General features: G+C 51.2%; 10 protein-coding genes across 10 annotated transcripts; 3 read left to right on the top strand and 7 right to left on the bottom strand.

Moving 5' to 3' along the window:
• Positions 1-95: 95 nt before the first annotated feature.
• Positions 96-1,620, bottom strand: C8Q69DRAFT_399185 (putative vacuolar sorting ATPase Vps4; the record flags this gene model as incomplete). Its single annotated transcript, XM_028627837.1, has 4 exons — positions 96-317; positions 383-833; positions 895-1,224; positions 1,319-1,620. 4 exons carry the CDS (start codon positions 1,618-1,620, stop codon positions 96-98), a joined length of 1,305 nt encoding a protein of 434 aa, XP_028487240.1.
• A 343-nt stretch (positions 1,621-1,963) lies between these two features.
• Positions 1,964-3,066, top strand: C8Q69DRAFT_456052 (KE2 family protein). Its single transcript, XM_028629809.1, has 5 exons — positions 1,964-2,085; positions 2,146-2,216; positions 2,295-2,419; positions 2,490-2,550; positions 2,623-3,066. The coding sequence occupies exons 1-5, from the start codon at positions 2,025-2,027 to the stop codon at positions 2,677-2,679; spliced, it is 375 nt and encodes a 124-aa protein (XP_028487239.1). The 5' UTR covers positions 1,964-2,024; the 3' UTR covers positions 2,680-3,066.
• Positions 3,067-3,116: 50 nt separating this feature from the next.
• On the bottom strand, positions 3,117-5,028 carry C8Q69DRAFT_516449 (phosphoglycerate mutase, 2,3-bisphosphoglycerate-independent; the record flags this gene model as incomplete). Its single annotated transcript, XM_028633387.1, has 3 exons — positions 3,117-3,568; positions 3,629-4,211; positions 4,269-5,028. The coding sequence occupies 3 exons, from the start codon at positions 5,026-5,028 to the stop codon at positions 3,358-3,360; spliced, it is 1,554 nt and encodes a 517-aa protein (XP_028487238.1). The 3' UTR covers positions 3,117-3,357.
• A 277-nt stretch (positions 5,029-5,305) lies between these two features.
• C8Q69DRAFT_141971 (RNA polymerase II transcription mediator complex subunit 9-domain-containing protein) lies at positions 5,306-6,501 on the top strand. Its single transcript, XM_028625442.1, has one exon. It carries the CDS (start codon positions 5,543-5,545, stop codon positions 6,170-6,172), a length of 630 nt encoding a protein of 209 aa, XP_028487237.1. The 5' UTR covers positions 5,306-5,542; the 3' UTR covers positions 6,173-6,501.
• A 247-nt stretch (positions 6,502-6,748) lies between these two features.
• On the bottom strand, positions 6,749-8,676 carry C8Q69DRAFT_142016 (serine hydroxymethyltransferase). Its single transcript, XM_028625443.1, has 4 exons — positions 8,439-8,676; positions 8,326-8,376; positions 7,856-8,220; positions 6,749-7,794 (listed from the first exon to the last, which is right to left on the bottom strand). Exons 1-4 carry the CDS (start codon positions 8,472-8,474, stop codon positions 6,831-6,833), a joined length of 1,416 nt encoding a protein of 471 aa, XP_028487236.1. The 5' UTR covers positions 8,475-8,676; the 3' UTR covers positions 6,749-6,830.
• Positions 8,677-9,057: 381 nt separating this feature from the next.
• C8Q69DRAFT_441776 (DNA-directed RNA polymerase I subunit RPA34.5-domain-containing protein) lies at positions 9,058-10,154 on the bottom strand (the record flags this gene model as incomplete). The annotated part of the gene is made up of 2 exons (XM_028628778.1): positions 9,058-9,841; positions 9,898-10,154. The coding sequence occupies 2 exons, from the start codon at positions 10,152-10,154 to the stop codon at positions 9,058-9,060; spliced, it is 1,041 nt and encodes a 346-aa protein (XP_028487235.1).
• A 277-nt stretch (positions 10,155-10,431) lies between these two features.
• On the top strand, positions 10,432-13,414 carry C8Q69DRAFT_490315 (hypothetical protein). The gene is made up of 5 exons (XM_028632122.1): positions 10,432-10,599; positions 10,681-11,056; positions 11,106-11,232; positions 11,287-11,589; positions 11,650-13,414. The coding sequence occupies exons 1-5, from the start codon at positions 10,566-10,568 to the stop codon at positions 13,288-13,290; spliced, it is 2,481 nt and encodes an 826-aa protein (XP_028487234.1). The 5' UTR covers positions 10,432-10,565; the 3' UTR covers positions 13,291-13,414.
• On the bottom strand, positions 13,415-15,199 carry C8Q69DRAFT_525258 (Arb2 domain-containing protein). The gene is made up of 4 exons (XM_028633601.1): positions 14,900-15,199; positions 14,701-14,816; positions 14,030-14,593; positions 13,415-13,904 (listed from the first exon to the last, which is right to left on the bottom strand). The coding sequence occupies exons 1-4, from the start codon at positions 14,965-14,967 to the stop codon at positions 13,522-13,524; spliced, it is 1,131 nt and encodes a 376-aa protein (XP_028487233.1). The 5' UTR covers positions 14,968-15,199; the 3' UTR covers positions 13,415-13,521.
• On the bottom strand, positions 15,200-16,235 carry C8Q69DRAFT_456040 (40S ribosomal protein S14). Its single transcript, XM_028629808.1, has 3 exons — positions 15,920-16,235; positions 15,648-15,819; positions 15,200-15,548 (listed from the first exon to the last, which is right to left on the bottom strand). The coding sequence occupies exons 1-3, from the start codon at positions 16,024-16,026 to the stop codon at positions 15,486-15,488; spliced, it is 342 nt and encodes a 113-aa protein (XP_028487232.1). The 5' UTR covers positions 16,027-16,235; the 3' UTR covers positions 15,200-15,485.
• Positions 16,236-16,356: 121 nt separating this feature from the next.
• Positions 16,357-17,338, bottom strand: C8Q69DRAFT_525256 (hypothetical protein; the record flags this gene model as incomplete). Its single annotated transcript, XM_028633600.1, has 4 exons — positions 16,357-16,762; positions 16,893-16,943; positions 17,058-17,087; positions 17,166-17,338. Coding segments are annotated over 4 exons (300 nt in total), but the record flags the coding sequence as incomplete, so codon positions are not given.
• Between the last annotated feature and the right edge of the window lie 32 nt (positions 17,339-17,370).

Genomic DNA, 17,370 nt, shown 5'->3' with positions numbered 1-17,370 from the left:
TCTTGCTTTCTACCTTGATTGACTTTCGAGAGAAAATGGAAAGGAAGGGAACAAAATAAGAATGGCAACATTATGTTAATTCTCCGATAGGCACCCTATGCACCTTCGCTGCCGAATTCTGCCGTCCACTCCGAGTTCCGCGTCAGATCTTCCTGACTGACCGTCGGTCGCGAATTCTTAATGGCCTTGATGAAGTCCTTGAGCACCAGCGGCGGTTCCAGAAGCTGGTCTGATTCAACTTCGGTCCATGACATCTCCATCGCTCCCTCGTCACCCGGTGAACAGGGAGTGAGTTTTTCGGCACCGTCAACGATAACCTTTTCAAGTGATCAGTTAGTAACTGCTTTCAGAATGTATGTTAAGGGAAGGTATATATATTTACCTTCTTGTAATGCGTCGCAGTCTGGATCTTACGAATAGGCTGCATCAACGCATCCTGAACGGCAATGCTGATATCGCTACCGGAGTATCCTTCGCTCATCTCGGCTAATTGCCGGTAGTCTGCTTGCGTCAGGTCGCACGGCGTCGAGCCCACGGCCAGCATGAACATCTTCATCCGTGCATTGATGTCAGGAAGACTGATGTGAACTCTTCGTTGGAATCGTCGACGGATGGCAGCGTCGAGTTGCCAAGGAATATTCGTTGCGCCCAGAATCAGCACGCCTCGAGAATCCTTGCCTACACCGTCCATCTGGACAAGCAATTCCGTCTTGATACGTCGAGACGCTTCTGATTCACCCTCACCACGGGGCCCACAGAGAGCGTCGACTTCGTCAATGAAGATAATGGCGGGCTTGTTCTCTCGAGCCATGTTGAACAGTTGTTTCACGAGCCTGGAGATCGAATCAGTCCAAACGTCCAACACCAACAGGGAGTCAAATTCAGCAAACGCACCTCTCACTCTCACCCATCCATTTTGACACCAGGTCACTACTGCTGACACTGAAGAAAGTACTGTTTGCTTCCGTCGCGACAGCCTTGGCCAGGTACGACTTTCCGGTACCGGGGGGTCCATAGAGCAATATACCCTTCCAGGGTTGCCGCTTTCCAGTGAAGAGATGAGGGAACTTGATAGGCAAAATGACGGCTTCCTTGAGAGCCTCCTTGGCTGCCTCCAGACCAGCAACATCCTCCCATCGAACGTTTGGTTTTTCTGACAATATAGCACCGGCCAGAGCTCCTCGCAGCTTCTTCGCATCGGCGTCCTCCTCCTCGTCCTCCTTACTATAGCAAATCTCAAGTAATCAGCACAGGACTTCGAGCTTACGATTCCAGCCAAAATAGAGTATAATATAAAGGAAGACCAGAGTTCACATACGCTCCCTTCCCACTTCCTTGCGCCACCTTCCCGTTCGCGCCTACAGCGCTGGGTTTCTTCCGATTCTCCCCTTGCTGCGCCAAGTGGTTCTTGAGCTTCTCCGCGCGCTCCATATATTCGCCGGTCTTGGCCCGGATCATCTCTTTTGATCGGGGGTTCTTCTCCCATTTCAGGGCGAGCATGAACAGCTCCAAGGCAGAGTAGTATGTCTGGTACGCCTTCTCGTACTCGCCGCCATTGTCGAGCTCGATGGCTTTCTTGACCGTGTCGATGGCCCGTCCCAGGAAGTCGGTATTACTCATGGCGAAAACTCGTTCCGTAAATGCTAGAAAGGTCGTCGCTATGTAGAAAAGACGAGAATTATCGTGACCGCCTCACCGCGGTTCAAGTCGTCGCAAGGGTTGGTCTTCGGCGGCGAGTCAAATGGGGGCACGCGAGAGGAAGAGATAGGAGGTAGATAAACAAAGGAAGATTAATGGAATGACTCTGTCGTAAAATGACGTCCTAAGGAAGACAGAATGGCAGGACGGCGCGAGGATGAGGTCTATGTTGTGGTCGTTAACGGTTGTTGTTTCTGCAGGGCCGAGCTCGATAAGTTATCGTGGGGAGAAGTCGGCGTCGCCCCGCTAAGTAGAGTAGCGATCCAACAGCCCAGACCTTCGTGCTCCAAGAGCAACATCCCCCTCAACTGCACCAGTTAGCGATCATGGCGGACGTCCAGAAGCAGCTGCAGGCGCTATCGGACGAGTACCAGAAGCTGCAGACAGGTAGGTCTCTCCCCGCGCGCATTTCCTGTGATGTCAGGGTCTAACGAAGACGTCCCGCAGAGCTCGAGACCAATATCGAGGCCCGTCACAAGCTCGAGTCGCAGCAGCAGGAGAACAAGGCTGTACAGAAGGTGCGCATTGATCCGCTCTTGGATAAGGAGAAGCACGCAAGTTGCGGTTATTGTTCATGACACCAACGGCGCATATAGGAATTCGCTTCCCTCGATGAGGACGCAAATATCTACAAGCTCGTGGGGCCCGTCCTCCTGAAGCAGGACAAGACCGAAGCCACCATGGCAGTGGACGGTCGTCTAGAGTTCATCGAGAAGGAGATGTACGTCCACTAGGCTTGCTTTGCTTTGCAATCTTCGAACGCAGTCTACTGACGCAGGCCGTTTCTACAGTAAGCGAATTGAGGATCAGATCCAAGATCTTCAGGACAAGAGCGACAAGAAGCGCGCAGAGGTACGCATTTCCAAGAGCCCTCATTCTAAAGCGAGTATATTCGGAATCAAGCTGACCACGTCTTTCTTCCAGGTCGTCCAATTCCAGTCTCAGATCCAGCAGCAGGCTGCCGCGGCTGCGGCGTCATAAAAAAGGTCCGCTACCCACTGCAATGATGGCTTGGTTTAATTCAACGAGATGAGACACGTGCGGATCTGAAGGAAGATACCAAATGTCTGGTTCCTATGTATAAGGTGGACTTCTTGTTGGCCGTTCACCCATCTGCTGTTAACTTGGTGGTCAATGGTCATGGCCGAAGTCTTGATTCGAATAATGTTTATCTTCATTATGTGGGAAAAGAGGGGGATTCTACTGAGCCCATGAGGATATAAACAAAATAATCAGAATGACTGGCTCTCCTGATTGTGTCGAAGCCCGATGTCGATGAAATATGCCTGTTTGACTACAAGCAAAAAAGACTTAGGACCTTACTTTACTAGCTGGAGTCAGCTGTCTCGATGTGCACATATACACAAAAGTTGTTAATTGTTTTCATACACCGATGCTGGTGTGCACTTGAGCAGAATTCTTTAGCCAATCCCTTCCCACTGTAAAAAACAACACCCCCATCTACTCTACACCGTCATTTCACTCCTCATGCGTATAGGGAATCAACTCAACACCGACATCACCAAAAAAAGACTTCCTGGTAGCAATTCACGTACACCATTATCCCTCGTTTATCATCATCAAAATAGTATCAAATAGCAGTCATAGAACCGGAGCTGAGAACCCCTTAACTGTACGAGATTAAATGTGCAAGGGAATCTATGCCCGGACAAGAAGGCTCTTTCCGGTCATCTCTTCGGGCTGCTCAATGCCCATGGCGGCAAGGACAGTTGGGGCGACATCACCCAAGACACCGTTCTCCTTCTTGAGGCTCCAGCCCTCGGGGGCATTGGCCAGGATGAAGGGCACCTTGTTGGTAGTGTGAGAGGTCTTGGGCTTGCCCTGCTCGTTGAGCATCTCTTCGGCGTTACTACATCCGGAGGTTAGCTGGACTCAACAGTATAATGATAGTAAAGGAACTATAACTTACCCGTGATCCGCAGTGATGAAGAGGACATAGCCGTTCTTCTTGCAGGCCTCGTAGATGACACCGATGGCCTTGTCCGTGGCAGCGACACCCTGGATAGCAGCCTCGTAGACACCAGTGTGGCCAACCATGTCTGGAGGAGCGAAGTTGTTCATGACGAACTCGAACTTGCCCTGGCTCAGACGCTCGGCCATCTTCTCACCAACACCGGCAGCGCTCATCTTGGGGTCGAGGTCGTAGGTGGCAACGCGGGGAGAGGGAATCATATCACGCTCCTCACCAGGGAACTGCTTCTCGACACCACCGTTGAAGAAGAACGTAACGTGGGCGTACTTCTCAGTTTCAGCAACGTGGCACTGCTTAACATCCTTCTTACCGAGCCACTCGGCCAACACGTTGCCCATGTGCTGCGGAGGGAAGGCAACGGGGAAAGTGTAGTCAGTCTTGTACTGGGTCATGGTGGTGATGTGGATGTTCTTGGGGTAAGGGAAGTTGGGCGTGGGAGAGCGGTCGTAGTCTCCCAGAAGCTGGGTGATCTCACGAACACGGTCGGAGCGGTAGTTGAAGAAGAACAGGGTGTCGTCGTCTATCCATTGTCGTCAGTCTGAGCAGAATCCGTGAAAGGGGAATTGTCTCAACCTACCCTGGACTCTCCTCTCCTTGCCACCGAAGATGATGGGCTTCAGGAACTCATCGTTCTCACCCTTAGCATAGCGGTCCTCAATGGCCTTGACAGGATCAGTGCTATCTTCACCCTCTCCGGTGACAATGCCCTTCACGGCGACCTCAACGCGGTCCCATCGCTTGTCACGGTCCATAGCATAGTAACGACCGACAACGGTGGCCAGCTCACCAACGCCGATCTCCTTCAACTGGTCAAGCAGAGTCTGCATGTACTTGGTAGCGCTCTTGGGGTCGGTGTCACGGCCATCGCCAAAGAAGTGGATGAAGACCTTGGGCACTCCAATCTCCTTGGCGACCTTCAGCAGGCCGAACAGGTGGTCCTGCTTCGAGTGGACACCACCGTCCGAGACGAGACCGAGGAGGTGCAGACGGCCATTGCCCTCCTTGGCGCGGGTGAATGACTTGACAATGTTGTCGACCTTGTTCAGCTCGCCCTTCCTTAGAGTCTGGTCAATGCGGACACTGTCTTGCCAGACGACGCGGCCAGCACCAATGTTCAAGTGGCCGACCTCACTGTTGCCCATGAGGCCCTCGGGCAATCCAACTGCCAGAGAAGATGCATCCAGCTCGGTATATCCCTGAGCAGTCTTCGAGTTGGCCTCTGCGAAGCCCGACATGTGCGGGGTCTCTGCGGCGGCGATGGCATCGCCCTCGGGCGGGGAGTTCGGGCCTGCAACACCCCAGCCATCGATGACGACTGTGCAATAGTAGAGACGCATTAGCTGGTGTTCGTATCATAGTTTCAAAAGACAAGAAGCCCAGACATACTCAGGCAGACTTTGTGGTCGACCTTGGCCATGGTGATGGATCAGACGGTCCTATGATATGAAAAGAAGTAGATATCTATAGATGGAAACGGGACGAATGGAATTGACAAGTGTTGCTGCTACCAGGGTGTATTCAGAGGATACCAGATGAATCCAGACTGCTCAACAAGCACAGAAGCCACGAGGAAACACTATTGCAACAAGCGTGGTGGGAGGTTCGCAGGAGAGAAAAAGACGGCCCTCCCCGGTGAGGCGAGAGAGGAGGGGCAGTCAGTCTCGGTGACACTTTTGGTCGCTCGCGATCATCCGACGTCAGACGCGCTCCTTTGCTTTTGCCCGACATCCTCGTTCGTCCTGTCTTCTTCCGACTTTACCCTAACGGATCGACGGACTGTCGCCCTGGCTAAATGCTAATTAACAGCTGTCAATCACATCTGGACGGTTAATCATCATTATTGTTGCTCTCATGACATCCCGATCTCCTGTCTCCGGCACGCCTCTGGCTAAAGGCTCGTCCGCGCCCGAAACCCCCAGCGCAACCGCCGCAGCCTCTCCAGGCGCAGTGCCTTTCCCGTCTCCGCAGAACTTCGACTTTCTCCCACAGCTTCATGCCCTGATTCTGCGGTTGCTGGCAGCTCAGGTGGGCAGTGATAGCTCTGGCGCTGGTGTTGGAGACGGCGGAGATGCGTCTGGCGCAGGACCCTCATCCTCTGGTCCGGGCCAGTCTCAACACCTGCAGCCCTCCAACCTCGGCGGCGCGGGAACAAGCACCTCCAACAACGGATCATCGCAGCGGCACCATACCGCTGGTATCTCAGGAGCCTCCTCGACGTCCGGGGCTGCTGCTCTGGGGCCCAATGCGCCGCCGCCCTTGGATGTGAAAGACCTCCCTACGGCAGCCAGTGCTATCAAGATCCGGATCCAGAAAGCTCGCACAGTCGTCGAAGCCTTACCAGATGTCGACCGCACTGTAGAGGATCAATCGCAGGAGATCGAGGAGTTGGAGGACCGTATCAGCAGGCTGCGCAGAGTCATCGGGGAGTTTGGAAGGATTGCGGGCGGGGACCAGGCTGAGGATACGAAAATGGTCACTTGAAGACAGACGCCAGTCAAAGGCGTACGAGAACAACGTTTACTTTTATGGAGGATCACACCGCGGTTATACATCGCTCGAGTTATGCGCGTGTGACAGTCCCTCTGGGCGACAGTCCCTCTGGGTAAGATGTGCACGACCAAGATTGATTCTATCGCCGGAAGCAGGAACCTCCGCACTGTGCTCTACAGGAGACCACACCGTCCACCGGTGCGCAGCACATCCTTCCTACAATGAATTGATGATGGATATACTGCGGAACGTGAAGAGACTTTGAACAAGAGTCTGAAAAAAGATGAAGAAGATGGTGCTTCTTGGTTTGAAGCTATGTTTTGGCCCAATGGCTATAGATGCGATCCATATAATAGAGAAGAGCTCAATGGCGAAGAATTAACCTTCGTACTACACGATCCAAGCGCCTGGTCGAATGTTGAAATATCAAAATATCACTTGTTGAAGAGGACATCACAGCACTCATGCTCATATCCAAGTCCATGACCCCATGCTAGGTTGAAAAGCCAGACCTGTTTGATATCGTTATTTTGTTCTTTAACCCCGTTCCCCGGAACCTTTTTTTGCGCTTGCAATCCATGTTGAAAGATAAAAGTGGAAAAATGAAATCAAACAAATAGACGCCGTTTCCTTGGACTCAAGTTCCAATTTAGACGGGCAGAGGGAAGGTGGAAGCCCACTCGCTGATCTCCTTGCGGAGGTTCTGGATCTCCGGGACGGTATCCGAGGCAACCTTGGCCTTGAAGTCCTTGAGCTTGTTGGCCTCCTTGGGCAGCTGGCCCTGGATCTCCTTGGAGAGGTTGATGGCCTGGTCGATGTAGCGAGTCACGCGCTTGAAGTCCTCCTCACCCAGACCACGGCTGGTCATGGCAGGGGTACCGACACGGAGACCGCAAGGGGTCAGAGCGGACTTGTCACCGGGGATGGAGTTCTTGTTGCATGCGATGTTGATCTGCTCAAGAACAGCCTCGACACGAGCACCATCCAGACCCTTGGGGCGGAGGTCCAGCAGGACCATGTGGCTGTCGGTACCGTCGGAGACGAGCTTGTGGCCGAGTCTCTTGAACTCGAGCTCCACGGCCTTGGCGTTCTTGACAACCTGCTCCTGGTACTGGCGGAACTCAGGAGTGGCGGCCTGCTTGAGGGCCACGGCAAGGGCAGTGATAGTGTGGTTGTGAGGACCACCCTGGTGTCCGGGGAACACAGAGAAGTTGATGGGACCCTCAAGGTCATACATGATGTCCTTACCGGTCTTGGGGTCAGTGCTGCGGACACCCTTGCGGAAGAAAATCATGGCACCACGAGGACCACGGAGCGACTTGTGAGTGGTGGTGGTCACGACATCAGCGTACTCGAACGGCGATGGGATCACACCAGCGGCAACCAGACCGGAAATGTGAGCCATGTCGACGATGAGGTAGGCACCGACGGAATCGGCGATCTTGCGCATGCGCGCATAGTCGATCAGACGGCAGTAGGCGGAGGTACCGGCAACAAGGCACTTGGGGCGGTAGAGCTGGGCGTTGGCCTCGAGGGTGTCATAGTCGATGATGCCAGTCTCCAGGTCAACACGGTAGGGGAAGGTCTCGAAGTAGGTAGAGACAGCGGAGATCCTGATACTGGTGTTAATACCATGGCACGTCGATATCCTGGAAAAGAAAGGGCAAAACATACTTCTTCTGGGGAGTCTGGTAGCCGTGGCTCAGATGGCCACCGTGAGGGAGATCCAGTCCCATCAGACGGTCATGGGGGCGCATCAGGGCCTGGTAGACCTGCAGGTTGGCAGGGCTACCACTCAGACACTGGACGTTGACACCCCATTTGGCGGGGTCCAGGTTGAAAGCCTTCAGGGCACGAGACTGGCAGGTGAGCTCGATGGAGTCGATGTGCTGGTTACCACCGTAGTAACGGGCACCGGGGTAACCCTCAGAGTATTTGTTGGACATAGGCGAGCCCAGAGCATCGAAGACAGCGCGCGAGGTGACGTTCTCGGAAGCAATCAGGACAATCGACTCGCGCTGACGCTGGATCTCTTTTTCCTGCATGGAGCGGGGTGGTCAGCTCGAGAACATTGGCAATGATATTTTATCTATATATATATCTGCCCTGGAACGGCAGATAACATTGCAATAAATGGGACATACCATGATCGCAGCAATCTCAGGGTCGGTCTCGACCAGAGACTTCTCGAGGAGCTACAGTCCATGAGTCAGTATGGCAGTTGTCGACGTGAGATGAGATAGCGGGGTATACTCACGTCCCGGTGGGACGACGACAGAGCGTAGGTGGCCATTGTGTATGAAGAGATGTCTTCTGAGTCAAATCGAAGATCCAGAGACAAATTCCACGCAGGATGAGGGTGTGAAGGAGAGAGGATTAGATTAAATCGAGGAGGGAAAAAAGGTGAGTCCGCCCCAGATCCTTTTTTCTGGATCGCCGTCCGATGCGGACATTTCAAACGCCGCTCTATCTATTTTTTTTTCTGCCGCTTCGCCCCTCGTGGCCACACCGGACGGCCTTGGCGACTGTTTCCGGCTAGCGAGAGCACCTGGTGGACGACATCGGAGCATCACGATCAGTTCTCTATATATCATTCATTATTTATATCTTTATTGTTTATATATTTTATTTATCTCTATTTTCTACAGGCTACCAATCCTACATTAGTGGTGCAGGAAGTTGTGGGAGTAGCTATTGATGAGAGTGATGCGTAGTATACCCTTCCCTGGCGGCACAGCCGATCCAGGGAGATTATCTCTTGTTGCAACAAATATACCAGTTTACATACATACATCTATCCCACGAACTTTTCTAGGCCAAAGTCAAAGAAGGAAATCCGTGTCAAAAAGCACACACAAAACGCCTATTGCCCACATCTATGCAGCCTTTTCCGCTTTCCTGCGCTTCTTCTCCTCACTGTGCTTCGACTTCTTGGGTTTATCACGACCCTGCCCCTCAGCAGCATCCTGCGAGGGCTCCGCCTTGCCATTCTCCTCAGAGGAATGCTTCTTCGACTTCTTTCGAGGAGCCACTTCCACAGTCTTCTCGTCTCCTTCAGTCTGTTGGTGCTTGCGCTTTCGCTCTTCCCGCTCGGCCTTGGATCCTTTGGGGAACTTGAACGAAGTCTGTTCTCCTTCGGACTCCTCATCGCTAGTACCTATCGTCTCAGGGGGACCGTACGTGCTCCCGACTGGTCGGAAACGCATTTTCAAGTCCTTAGGTTGTGGTCGCGGAGGCTTGCTGGCATCTGGCTTCTCCTTGTTGTAAGCTGTCCCCTTAGGCAGGCTAACCAGTTCCTGCAAGTGATAGCTCTGGATGTTTCCGATGGAGGTACTGTGGTAGGTCTGGCTCTTCTCGTCGTAGGCCAGCAGAATCTTCTGATCAGCATCTTGCTGATTGATGCTGTCTGCTGGAATCCCGTACTGCACACCCCTGTGTTCCAGCACGGGCTCTCCACTCAAGACCTTTGCGAGCGACACTTCCTTGATCGATGAAAGAGGTAGAGAGGCGGGAGCTGTGATATGGAAGATCTGTTTGCCTCGGAGGTCCGAAAGAATGGACTTCACACCAGAGGAAGGAGTGCGCTGAGACTTGACGGGCTTGAATCCAGGCGGTGGTCTGAAAGCTTCGCGCGGGCTATCAGATTCATCTTCTGAGGAGCTATTCCAAGCAGTCAGTATTAGAAAGTAACGCGCATCCTTCCATGGAGCTCTTACGACTCGCTCGCCGTTCCACTTTGCGACGTTCCACTTTGCGACGAAGCATCCTCACTTTCCGACTCACTTCCACTAGATCCATCACTGCCTTCACTATCGGAACTGGAGTCACTTTGCTGCTTTTTGCTCTTTGTCTTCGTCTCCGACCGCGATTCCGGCACCTTCGACTTTTTCACAGTCTGCTCCGAAACGCTCGAGCCGCTCGAGGAGCTATCGCCACTCTCTGAGGGCGGATCAATCTTCGACTGACGCGCCATGCTGGATTAGCGTGCGATAATAGAGTAGGCTCAGAAAGATGCAGTTGGTAAGCGCCAGATACGGGAGGCTGGTAGAATGCCAATTCTCTGAGAACTGTAAATATTCTGGTAGAAAGCCTCTCCGGATGGGCTAGCGCTCACAATCACGGGTTCACTGACCACGAGATATGTTGCTATGAGCAGAAGCCTGCTGGGTGCGATAAAGGCGTTGGATGGTTGATTGCGGGCAACTTTTTTCTCGATTCCGCCAAGCACGGACCAACTTATCAGTCCCGCAGCTCGAATATTTCGGAGAAGACTAGATCTCCGCTGCACCAAGCATTTGGAGCTTGACAGTGTGCCTCAGCAATGTGCTTTTTATGATTGCAGATATTTGTATTGAACAGCAGTCACAAGGCGCAGCCACTGATAATGAAGAGAAAGGCCGAGAAGCAGCAATCAGCTGGTATGATGCTTTTTTCGTTTCGTGGCCCCGCTAAGAAGTTCTATCTCCGCGCAGAGCATTTACTGACGTGAATATTTCCAGCTCCTGTCAGCGCACTCAGTGCCATTGCTGCGCGAAGAGCTAGGCAATCCCAGCAACAGGTCATTGTACCCATAAGTCCTTCACCAGATCCTCGAGCAACGGAAGAGCCTCCGACAAAACGGACGAAGCCTTCACCTCCGACAGATGAGAAATGGACGGATAGCGCAAAGCCCCGTCCCGATAGGAGAAGAAGGAACAAGAAAAGTTCTGCAGAAGGAAAGCAGGATGTTATCGTGGAATCTGCGCCGCAGGTGTCAAAACTACGGTCTGACGAACCCAGCGCGGATGAATCACGATGGGAAGAGGGAAATGGAGATATCAGCATGTCGGATGGCGTTGATGAAGAGATCCTCGCGCAAAATGAGGATGACGAGAGGTTCGTATAATTGCCAAAGACTGGATCACTGAAGCTAATTTCTTCCAAGTTACGAATCTCCCACGAACGTAGCAACCGAAATCGAGAACTTTCCTCTTTCGAAGACACGCCTGAACAAGTCTAGCATCGTCTATGCTGACGAGCATCGGCTCTGTGTTCGCATCAGAGAAAAGATGGTAATTGGTCCTCTATTCAATTGGTACAAGCATCAGTCGCTTACTCTACACTAGAATCTGGTTGCCGTGGGACAGTACGATATTTGGGTGAAACGGGGCGTGATCAGCTTGATGGGTGCGAAATTGCACCCGTCGCCCAATCTCTACAGGGTTTATGCGCCATCTACTCACTCTCTTCCTGTTATAAAGTGCGTCACTGGAATCGAGGGTTATGCGGAAGTTGAGATCAGCTCGTGTCATAGTGGCATATACCGACTTGAAGACCTATCGCCTCTGTACCAGCGAATATGGAATAGCAAGAGTACGGCTGCTGATAAGGCGACCTTGAAAGGGAATTCCCGACGGACATTCTCTGTTGTAAGTAATGCCATCCCCACAGAACTACCCAGTCTGAATTTCTCAATAACCCTTCTGCAGCTTTACACCTCTTCCGATGACCCTTTGGGGCGGCACCTACGGCCTTTGCATCTCGACAAGAAATGGAGCACTGCTATAAAGCATCTGTCTCAGAAGGTCGGAGGGCTCAGAGTGCTTGTGTGCGGCCCGAAGGCTTCGGGAAAGTCGACATTTAGCCGTTACCTACTGAATCACCTGCTCAGTCCAGCACCGCAGACTGAAAACGGTTACAGCAATACTGATGGAGTTGCTTTCTTGGACCTTGATCCTGGACAGCCGGAATTCTCACCCATGGGGGAAGTATATCTGGCCCATATACGTACACCGTGCTTTGGTCCCCCGTTCTCCCATCCATCCCTGGACGGATCGAAAGATGGGTCTATTCTTCGCTCTCATCATATCGGGGCCACTTCACCAAAAGAAGACCCAGACCACTACGTACTCGCAGCAACGGACCTTATGGATCGTTACAGGAGACTACTTGCAGATTATCCGCAATGCTCTTTGATCATCAATTTCCCAGGGTGGATCTTCGGACTGGGCTTGGAGGTTGCCACATGGCTTATCAAGTCGCTTGGACTATCAGATGTTGTTTACATGAGTGAGAAAGGACCGTCGGAGGTTGCAGAGCCTCTCGCACAGGCAGCCAGTGAAGCTATGGTCAACATGATCACACTTCCTTCGCAGCCTACCGAGTACGTTACGAGGTCCAGTGCACAACTGCGTTCCATGCAGATGCAGTCATATTTCCACAGATACCAACCAGCCCAGATTCAGAGCCATGTATGGTATAATACGCCTCTGAACCGCATGCAGCCATTGAGTGTCGACTACGCCGGTTCACGGCAAGGGATATTAGGAGTCATGGTAATGGGTGCACATCACAACCCAGAGCTTCTCCATGATCTGTTGGATGGTTCCATCGTATCTATTGTTGCAGTTGAGAATCAAAACGCTATCGCTGGACTTCCGGCCAACGCTGACCTTTCGGAACACGCAATGGAAGATGAGGAAGAACAGTCTGATATCGATCCCGACACTAACATGGATGATGCGGCCGATTCTCCAGCCAACAAGTCCTTGTCACAATCTACGCTTCTATCATCTCTGCAGCCATTCATAACTCGCACTCAGCGTGAGGATCTCCCCTACCTCTTTATCGGATCTGGCAGCTGTACCCCACTCAACCCGAAACATTCTCGTTCCCTTGGCCTCGCTCTTGTCCGGGGCATCCACCCTTCAACCCGCAAACTAGACCTCGTCACTCCCATCCCGATTTCTACCATACGCGATGCGCTAGAGACAAGCCAAGGCATCGTCCTTGTCCGCGGGCAATTGGATAATCCCGACTGGGCAATCGCTGAGGAGTATTACGCCGCCCGAGCAGCAGAGCGCCGTCACTCGGCCAATGTGGCAGCAGCAAGGAAAGCGAAGGCCGGTCAACCAGCATCAAAGAAGACACATACAGACGCGCGGAAACAGAAAGAGGTATCTCAGCTGCTAAGAGAACGGGTACGACGCGCAGGCAATGTCCCATGGATGACAGTCGTGGAAGATACCAGGCGATCCTCGAGACCGGGCGATAGCGCCAACCAGAAAAAGACCATGTGGAAGTTGAGGAAGAAGGCATATCCGGGCAGCGAGAGTGAGACGGATTGGTAGATTATGTACATATATTCGACTACTAGGACCCTACTGGGACACTATTACTTCTAGAGACGTTTATATATATACCCTACTACGCAGGAAGGTTTGCCATCATGAATTGAACCATCATCTACGATATAGCCCAGCACAGACATGAGACTGTATGATCTTCGATTAGTTGCATGTTGCAATCTGCAGACGATATCCAGGGACTTCCACCGTCCACGACCCCCTCTCACTAGAAACTCACTCCTCGCTCCCTTTATCTGCTGAAGCCGTCGTTTCCACATCATCTTGAAGAACCAACTGCACCTCCCCGAAGTTTGGATCCGTATGAGCCTTTCCAAGCCACTCCATCATGCTCCTCCACGCTTTAGGCATGATACATTCAACATTAAGTTCCTCGCCCGACGCATAGCAGTTACAATTATGATCAGCTGCGCCAGCAACAGGGTCATTGACAGGACGATCGGATAGGACGTAGGCACGGCAGCGGGAAGAGATGAAGTTCTCAAATGAGTTTTCCGTCTCAGAGGATGCAGATGATGGGTCTGGGAAGATATGGATGCCGTTGTAATGAAGAGGGTTGGCCAGACACATGGCTGAGATATGGCTGCTCCATTCTGGCCCTAGAGAGTAGAAATCCGTGTTAGCGAGGGGTTTTTTTTCTCTTCTATATAAAAATAGTGATCATATGGGCATTATATAGAAAACCCCAAAGAAATAGCTATCCAGGATGAATTTCACAACTTACACTTCTCCGCCAAATACGTCACTGCAGCCAGACCTCCCTCTGCAAGACCGATGATATCAATCTTTGCATTTTCACTCAAGAGCTCTCCTCTCGCCTTGAGAACGTCTTCAAACACGCATTGAACATGTTCCTCCCAGTTTCCATTGCGAGGAATCTTATTACGATGCGTCATCCTGGGTAGGGGATCAACAGCCGATTCCTTGGGAAGAGCAAGCCATGATGGGTGTGTGATGGCACGACCCTCTGCATTGTACCATATAAGCTGTCCGGTATTCGCGAGGATAAGAGCCGTATCGGTCTTCGTATCTTCGTATCCAAGCACGGCTTTGGCGAAGGCAACGGCTGAACCAGCCTCGATTCCTTCCGTGCTGATAGTTCGATAGGCCCAAATACCTAGATCCTGGACTGGTTCGCCGAAAACAACGATGACGCGAGAGGCAGTCTTCAGGTTTGAAGATATCATGATAGGGACATGGCGCTCTTCTGGCCCGGCGTTGAGTGGGAGTCTAAGTACGGAAAGACCAAGGGCGCATAGGCGAGAGTGTACGATAGAGCGAATACAAGCTGTATCATTAGACAGTAAGCATTTCCCATATATTGTCAGATGGGGCCTCTGTTGAAGCGATGAAGGATGTCAAAGCATATCGAAGAGATATAGAAGTACGACATACCATTCATCGCTTCCCTGTTTAACAGATTCCAGCGATCATTTCTATTGATCTTGAAGACGAACTCCTTCTCAGGATCTGATATTTTTCTGATCTGATCATTGTCATTTATGAAGTATCTGGATGAAAGACGCTTGGATTAGTTTCTCAAAGTCTGTGCATTTCGACTGGACTTCGATATAGAAAATGAAACCATGCTCACCCAAGTTTCTCGAGATCAGCGGGGAAAACAGGATCTGGAGGAAGGTCCTCGCGGCGAAAGACGAACATGTTTGGTGCTGTGCGTTCAAAGAGAAACTGAGATCGAATAATAACAGAGGATAGTTATGCACCGGAGTAAATCTCTAGTATGAGACTTGCAACTGGATTCCTGAGTTCGAACTAGTCTCGATGTCTCTTGAGGTTGTTGTGAAAACTGAAGCTTTTTCTGTGGGATAGTGCTGAGATGGGCCAAGTCAAATTTCAGATGAGGGGGTTGGCAGTCATATGGAAAGTGAATGAGTCCTGGAAGAACAGGGGATTCTTTGTATTGAGAAGGCTGGCTGCAACTTTCCGACATCAAGCAAACAGACTTCACCATCTGATCAGGGCAAGTTCCGAATCACAGCCCACAATACAGAAAAAGTGTAAGTGAATGGCATAGTATAAGATTGATCAATATTTCTTTTCAGTGATTGTTGTATTGTACATTTACATCCGCAGAATAAAAAACGCCCGTATGCAGAGATGAACCCATAATTGCAAATAGCTCCAACTCGCTTCTCATTATGAAGAGACATTGACAGAATCTACCAACTGGCCTTCCTGACACCGGGCAGCTCTCCAGCAAGCGCGTGGAGACGGAATTGGTACTGAAGAAACAAGTCGTTAGCGATGTTCAAAAACAAAAAAGAAAAAAGAAAACAGGCGCAAGTGCGGCCGGATTGCGAAGATTCATAGGTTGAACTTACTCTTGCCATTCTAAAGTCACGGAACACACTTCTCGCTATTCCTCCAGCGACACATCTGTTCTTGATCTGGGTCGGGCGAGTGTAGGCGTGCATCTGCGAAAGCTGGAGCTGGGCCTGTGCACGCATACGCTGAGGAAGGCTGGTGTTGCGGATGATGTAGCGGAGTGCTTGGCTATTTGGATGATATACGTCAATACCAATCCATAATCATTCAGTGGGAAAAAGGTGATGCGATGATACGCATCGCATCTAAAGGATGAGTTGTATCTTACCGTTCTGGCTCGTACTGCTCGACCACCTTCCGCTTGGTGTGGTCACGAATGACGCGAGGGTTGATGAACCCACTGATATCCAGCCTCTTCGCTCTGAACTGCGACATGGTTGGTGCCTTTGAGATTGACTATGGCTGCCAGAATGGAGGTTGTCGCGATAGACGGGCCTGCGGAGCTTGCGGACTTCAGCGAAAATGATTCCGCCCGATACGGAATAGCGCCACATATTCCTCGTGGTAGCCTCAGGAACCAAGAAAACGATATCGGATGACATGCAGCAACTATCAGATATGATGAATAGGGCAAGCTAAATTGCTTTTGAGGATTGGATATAATTAATATCGCTTATTAAACTATTTGACGTATCATTGTCATGGGTTGAACTCATATCATATCGTCTACAGTAAGTGTCCCGACAACTACTTTCTTTCTTTCAAAGGTAGTATTTCTCGAAACGACTGAGTGATATGAGTGTATTTACAGGACTTGTGAGCAATTAGACACTCTACAATATCACGTCTTGACCTGAGGCGGGATGTGAAGTTGCCAGAGTTACGTAGGAGTCCGCCGTATATCGCGGCGAAGTGAGCAGGACAAGCAGAAAGATCAAATGAATAAATATCCGGAATTTCAAAATGGTGGTGCAGTTGCTTATATTGTCGAATAGTATTGGATGCAAATATCTATGTTTTGTACAAAGTAATCGCATTGCAACCAACTCGACGCCCACACCGAGGGCCACCCAGGACTTAATCAATAACCATGGATATCCCTTCTTGTCAGATCGTGATCAAGAATCAAGCTCTCGTTGTCGCGTTTAGTGCGACTCCTCCTTCTTCGGGGCTGCGGTTAATGTCGGGTTAGCAAACGTTCCCAGCTCACATCGATTCTAACCGCAATATCGAAGGGACAATAGACGCATGGTCCGTTGACCTAATAGAAAAAAGACGAATTCAAAGAGGGTGTGACTCACGAGGAGGCAGAGCGTTGGCGGCCGAGTTGATGGCGTACATCATGATGAGGCCTAATACAGTGTCAGTCATTCCATCATCACCATCTTCCTCAATTGAGTCTATTTTCCGCTCAAGCTGCTGCGCTTATATCGCCTGAAAGACATCAGATAGGGAGATTCGCATACCGGCAACGAAGAAAGGAGCCATAGGCTTGGCTGTAGTAGAAGTCTCCTGTCAGTTTCTTTCTCCCGACCACCCATTGCGGCGCGTGTAGATCATGGGGGGCGACTCACCGACAGGGGTCGGCCACTTCTTTCCGAGGAGAGACATTTTGACAGAAGGTATTTGATCGTAATTGCTTCTGAAATGCGGAGGGAGTGGAGGATGCTGGAGCTGATGGGAGATGCGGTAGCAGGACAAACGGAGGAGCGAGGTTTGGCCCGGAGCCGGAACTTCCCAGCCCGTTGCCGCCTCAAGCGAGGCTCCTTGCCGCTTTAA

This window comes from Paecilomyces variotii (assembly GCF_004022145.1).
Source record: "Paecilomyces variotii strain CBS 101075 chromosome Unknown C8Q69scaffold_2, whole genome shotgun sequence".
NCBI classification, from domain to species: Eukaryota; Fungi; Ascomycota; class Eurotiomycetes; order Eurotiales; family Thermoascaceae; genus Paecilomyces; species Paecilomyces variotii.
Note: the sequence above shows the minus strand (reverse complement) of the source record. Positions and strands in the feature narration are given on the sequence as shown.

Coding starts and splice junctions, on each gene's coding strand:
- C8Q69DRAFT_456052 (XM_028629809.1), top strand. CDS start 2,025: ATGGCGGACGTCCAGAAGCAGCTGCAGGCGCTATCGGACGAGTACCAG. Junction 2,086..2,145: donor GTACCAGAAGCTGCAGACAG/GTAGGTCTCTCC, acceptor GACGTCCCGCAG/AGCTCGAGACCAATATCGAG. Junction 2,551..2,622: donor GCGACAAGAAGCGCGCAGAG/GTACGCATTTCC, acceptor TCTTTCTTCCAG/GTCGTCCAATTCCAGTCTCA.
- C8Q69DRAFT_141971 (XM_028625442.1), top strand. CDS start 5,543: ATGACATCCCGATCTCCTGTCTCCGGCACGCCTCTGGCTAAAGGCTCG.
- C8Q69DRAFT_142016 (XM_028625443.1), bottom strand. CDS start 8,474: ATGGCCACCTACGCTCTGTCGTCGTCCCACCGGGAC. Junction 8,377..8,438: donor TGTCGTCGTCCCACCGGGAC/GTGAGTATACCC, acceptor CATGGACTGTAG/CTCCTCGAGAAGTCTCTGGT. Junction 8,221..8,325: donor CTGAGATTGCTGCGATCATG/GTATGTCCCATT, acceptor CGCTCCATGCAG/GAAAAAGAGATCCAGCGTCA.
- C8Q69DRAFT_490315 (XM_028632122.1), top strand. CDS start 10,566: ATGAAGAGAAAGGCCGAGAAGCAGCAATCAGCTG. Junction 10,600..10,680: donor CGAGAAGCAGCAATCAGCTG/GTATGATGCTTT, acceptor GAATATTTCCAG/CTCCTGTCAGCGCACTCAGT. Junction 11,233..11,286: donor TTCGCATCAGAGAAAAGATG/GTAATTGGTCCT, acceptor ACTCTACACTAG/AATCTGGTTGCCGTGGGACA.
- C8Q69DRAFT_525258 (XM_028633601.1), bottom strand. CDS start 14,967: ATGTTCGTCTTTCGCCGCGAGGACCTTCCTCCAGATCCTGTTTTCCCC. Junction 14,817..14,899: donor GCTGATCTCGAGAAACTTGG/GTGAGCATGGTT, acceptor TCTTTCATCCAG/ATACTTCATAAATGACAATG. Junction 14,594..14,700: donor AAACAGGGAAGCGATGAATG/GTATGTCGTACT, acceptor CTAATGATACAG/CTTGTATTCGCTCTATCGTA.
- C8Q69DRAFT_456040 (XM_028629808.1), bottom strand. CDS start 16,026: ATGTCGCAGTTCAGAGCGAAGAGGCTGGATATCAGTGGGTTCATCAAC. Junction 15,820..15,919: donor GAGCAGTACGAGCCAGAACG/GTAAGATACAAC, acceptor TCATCCAAATAG/CCAAGCACTCCGCTACATCA. Junction 15,549..15,647: donor GTGACTTTAGAATGGCAAGA/GTAAGTTCAACC, acceptor TTGTTTCTTCAG/TACCAATTCCGTCTCCACGC.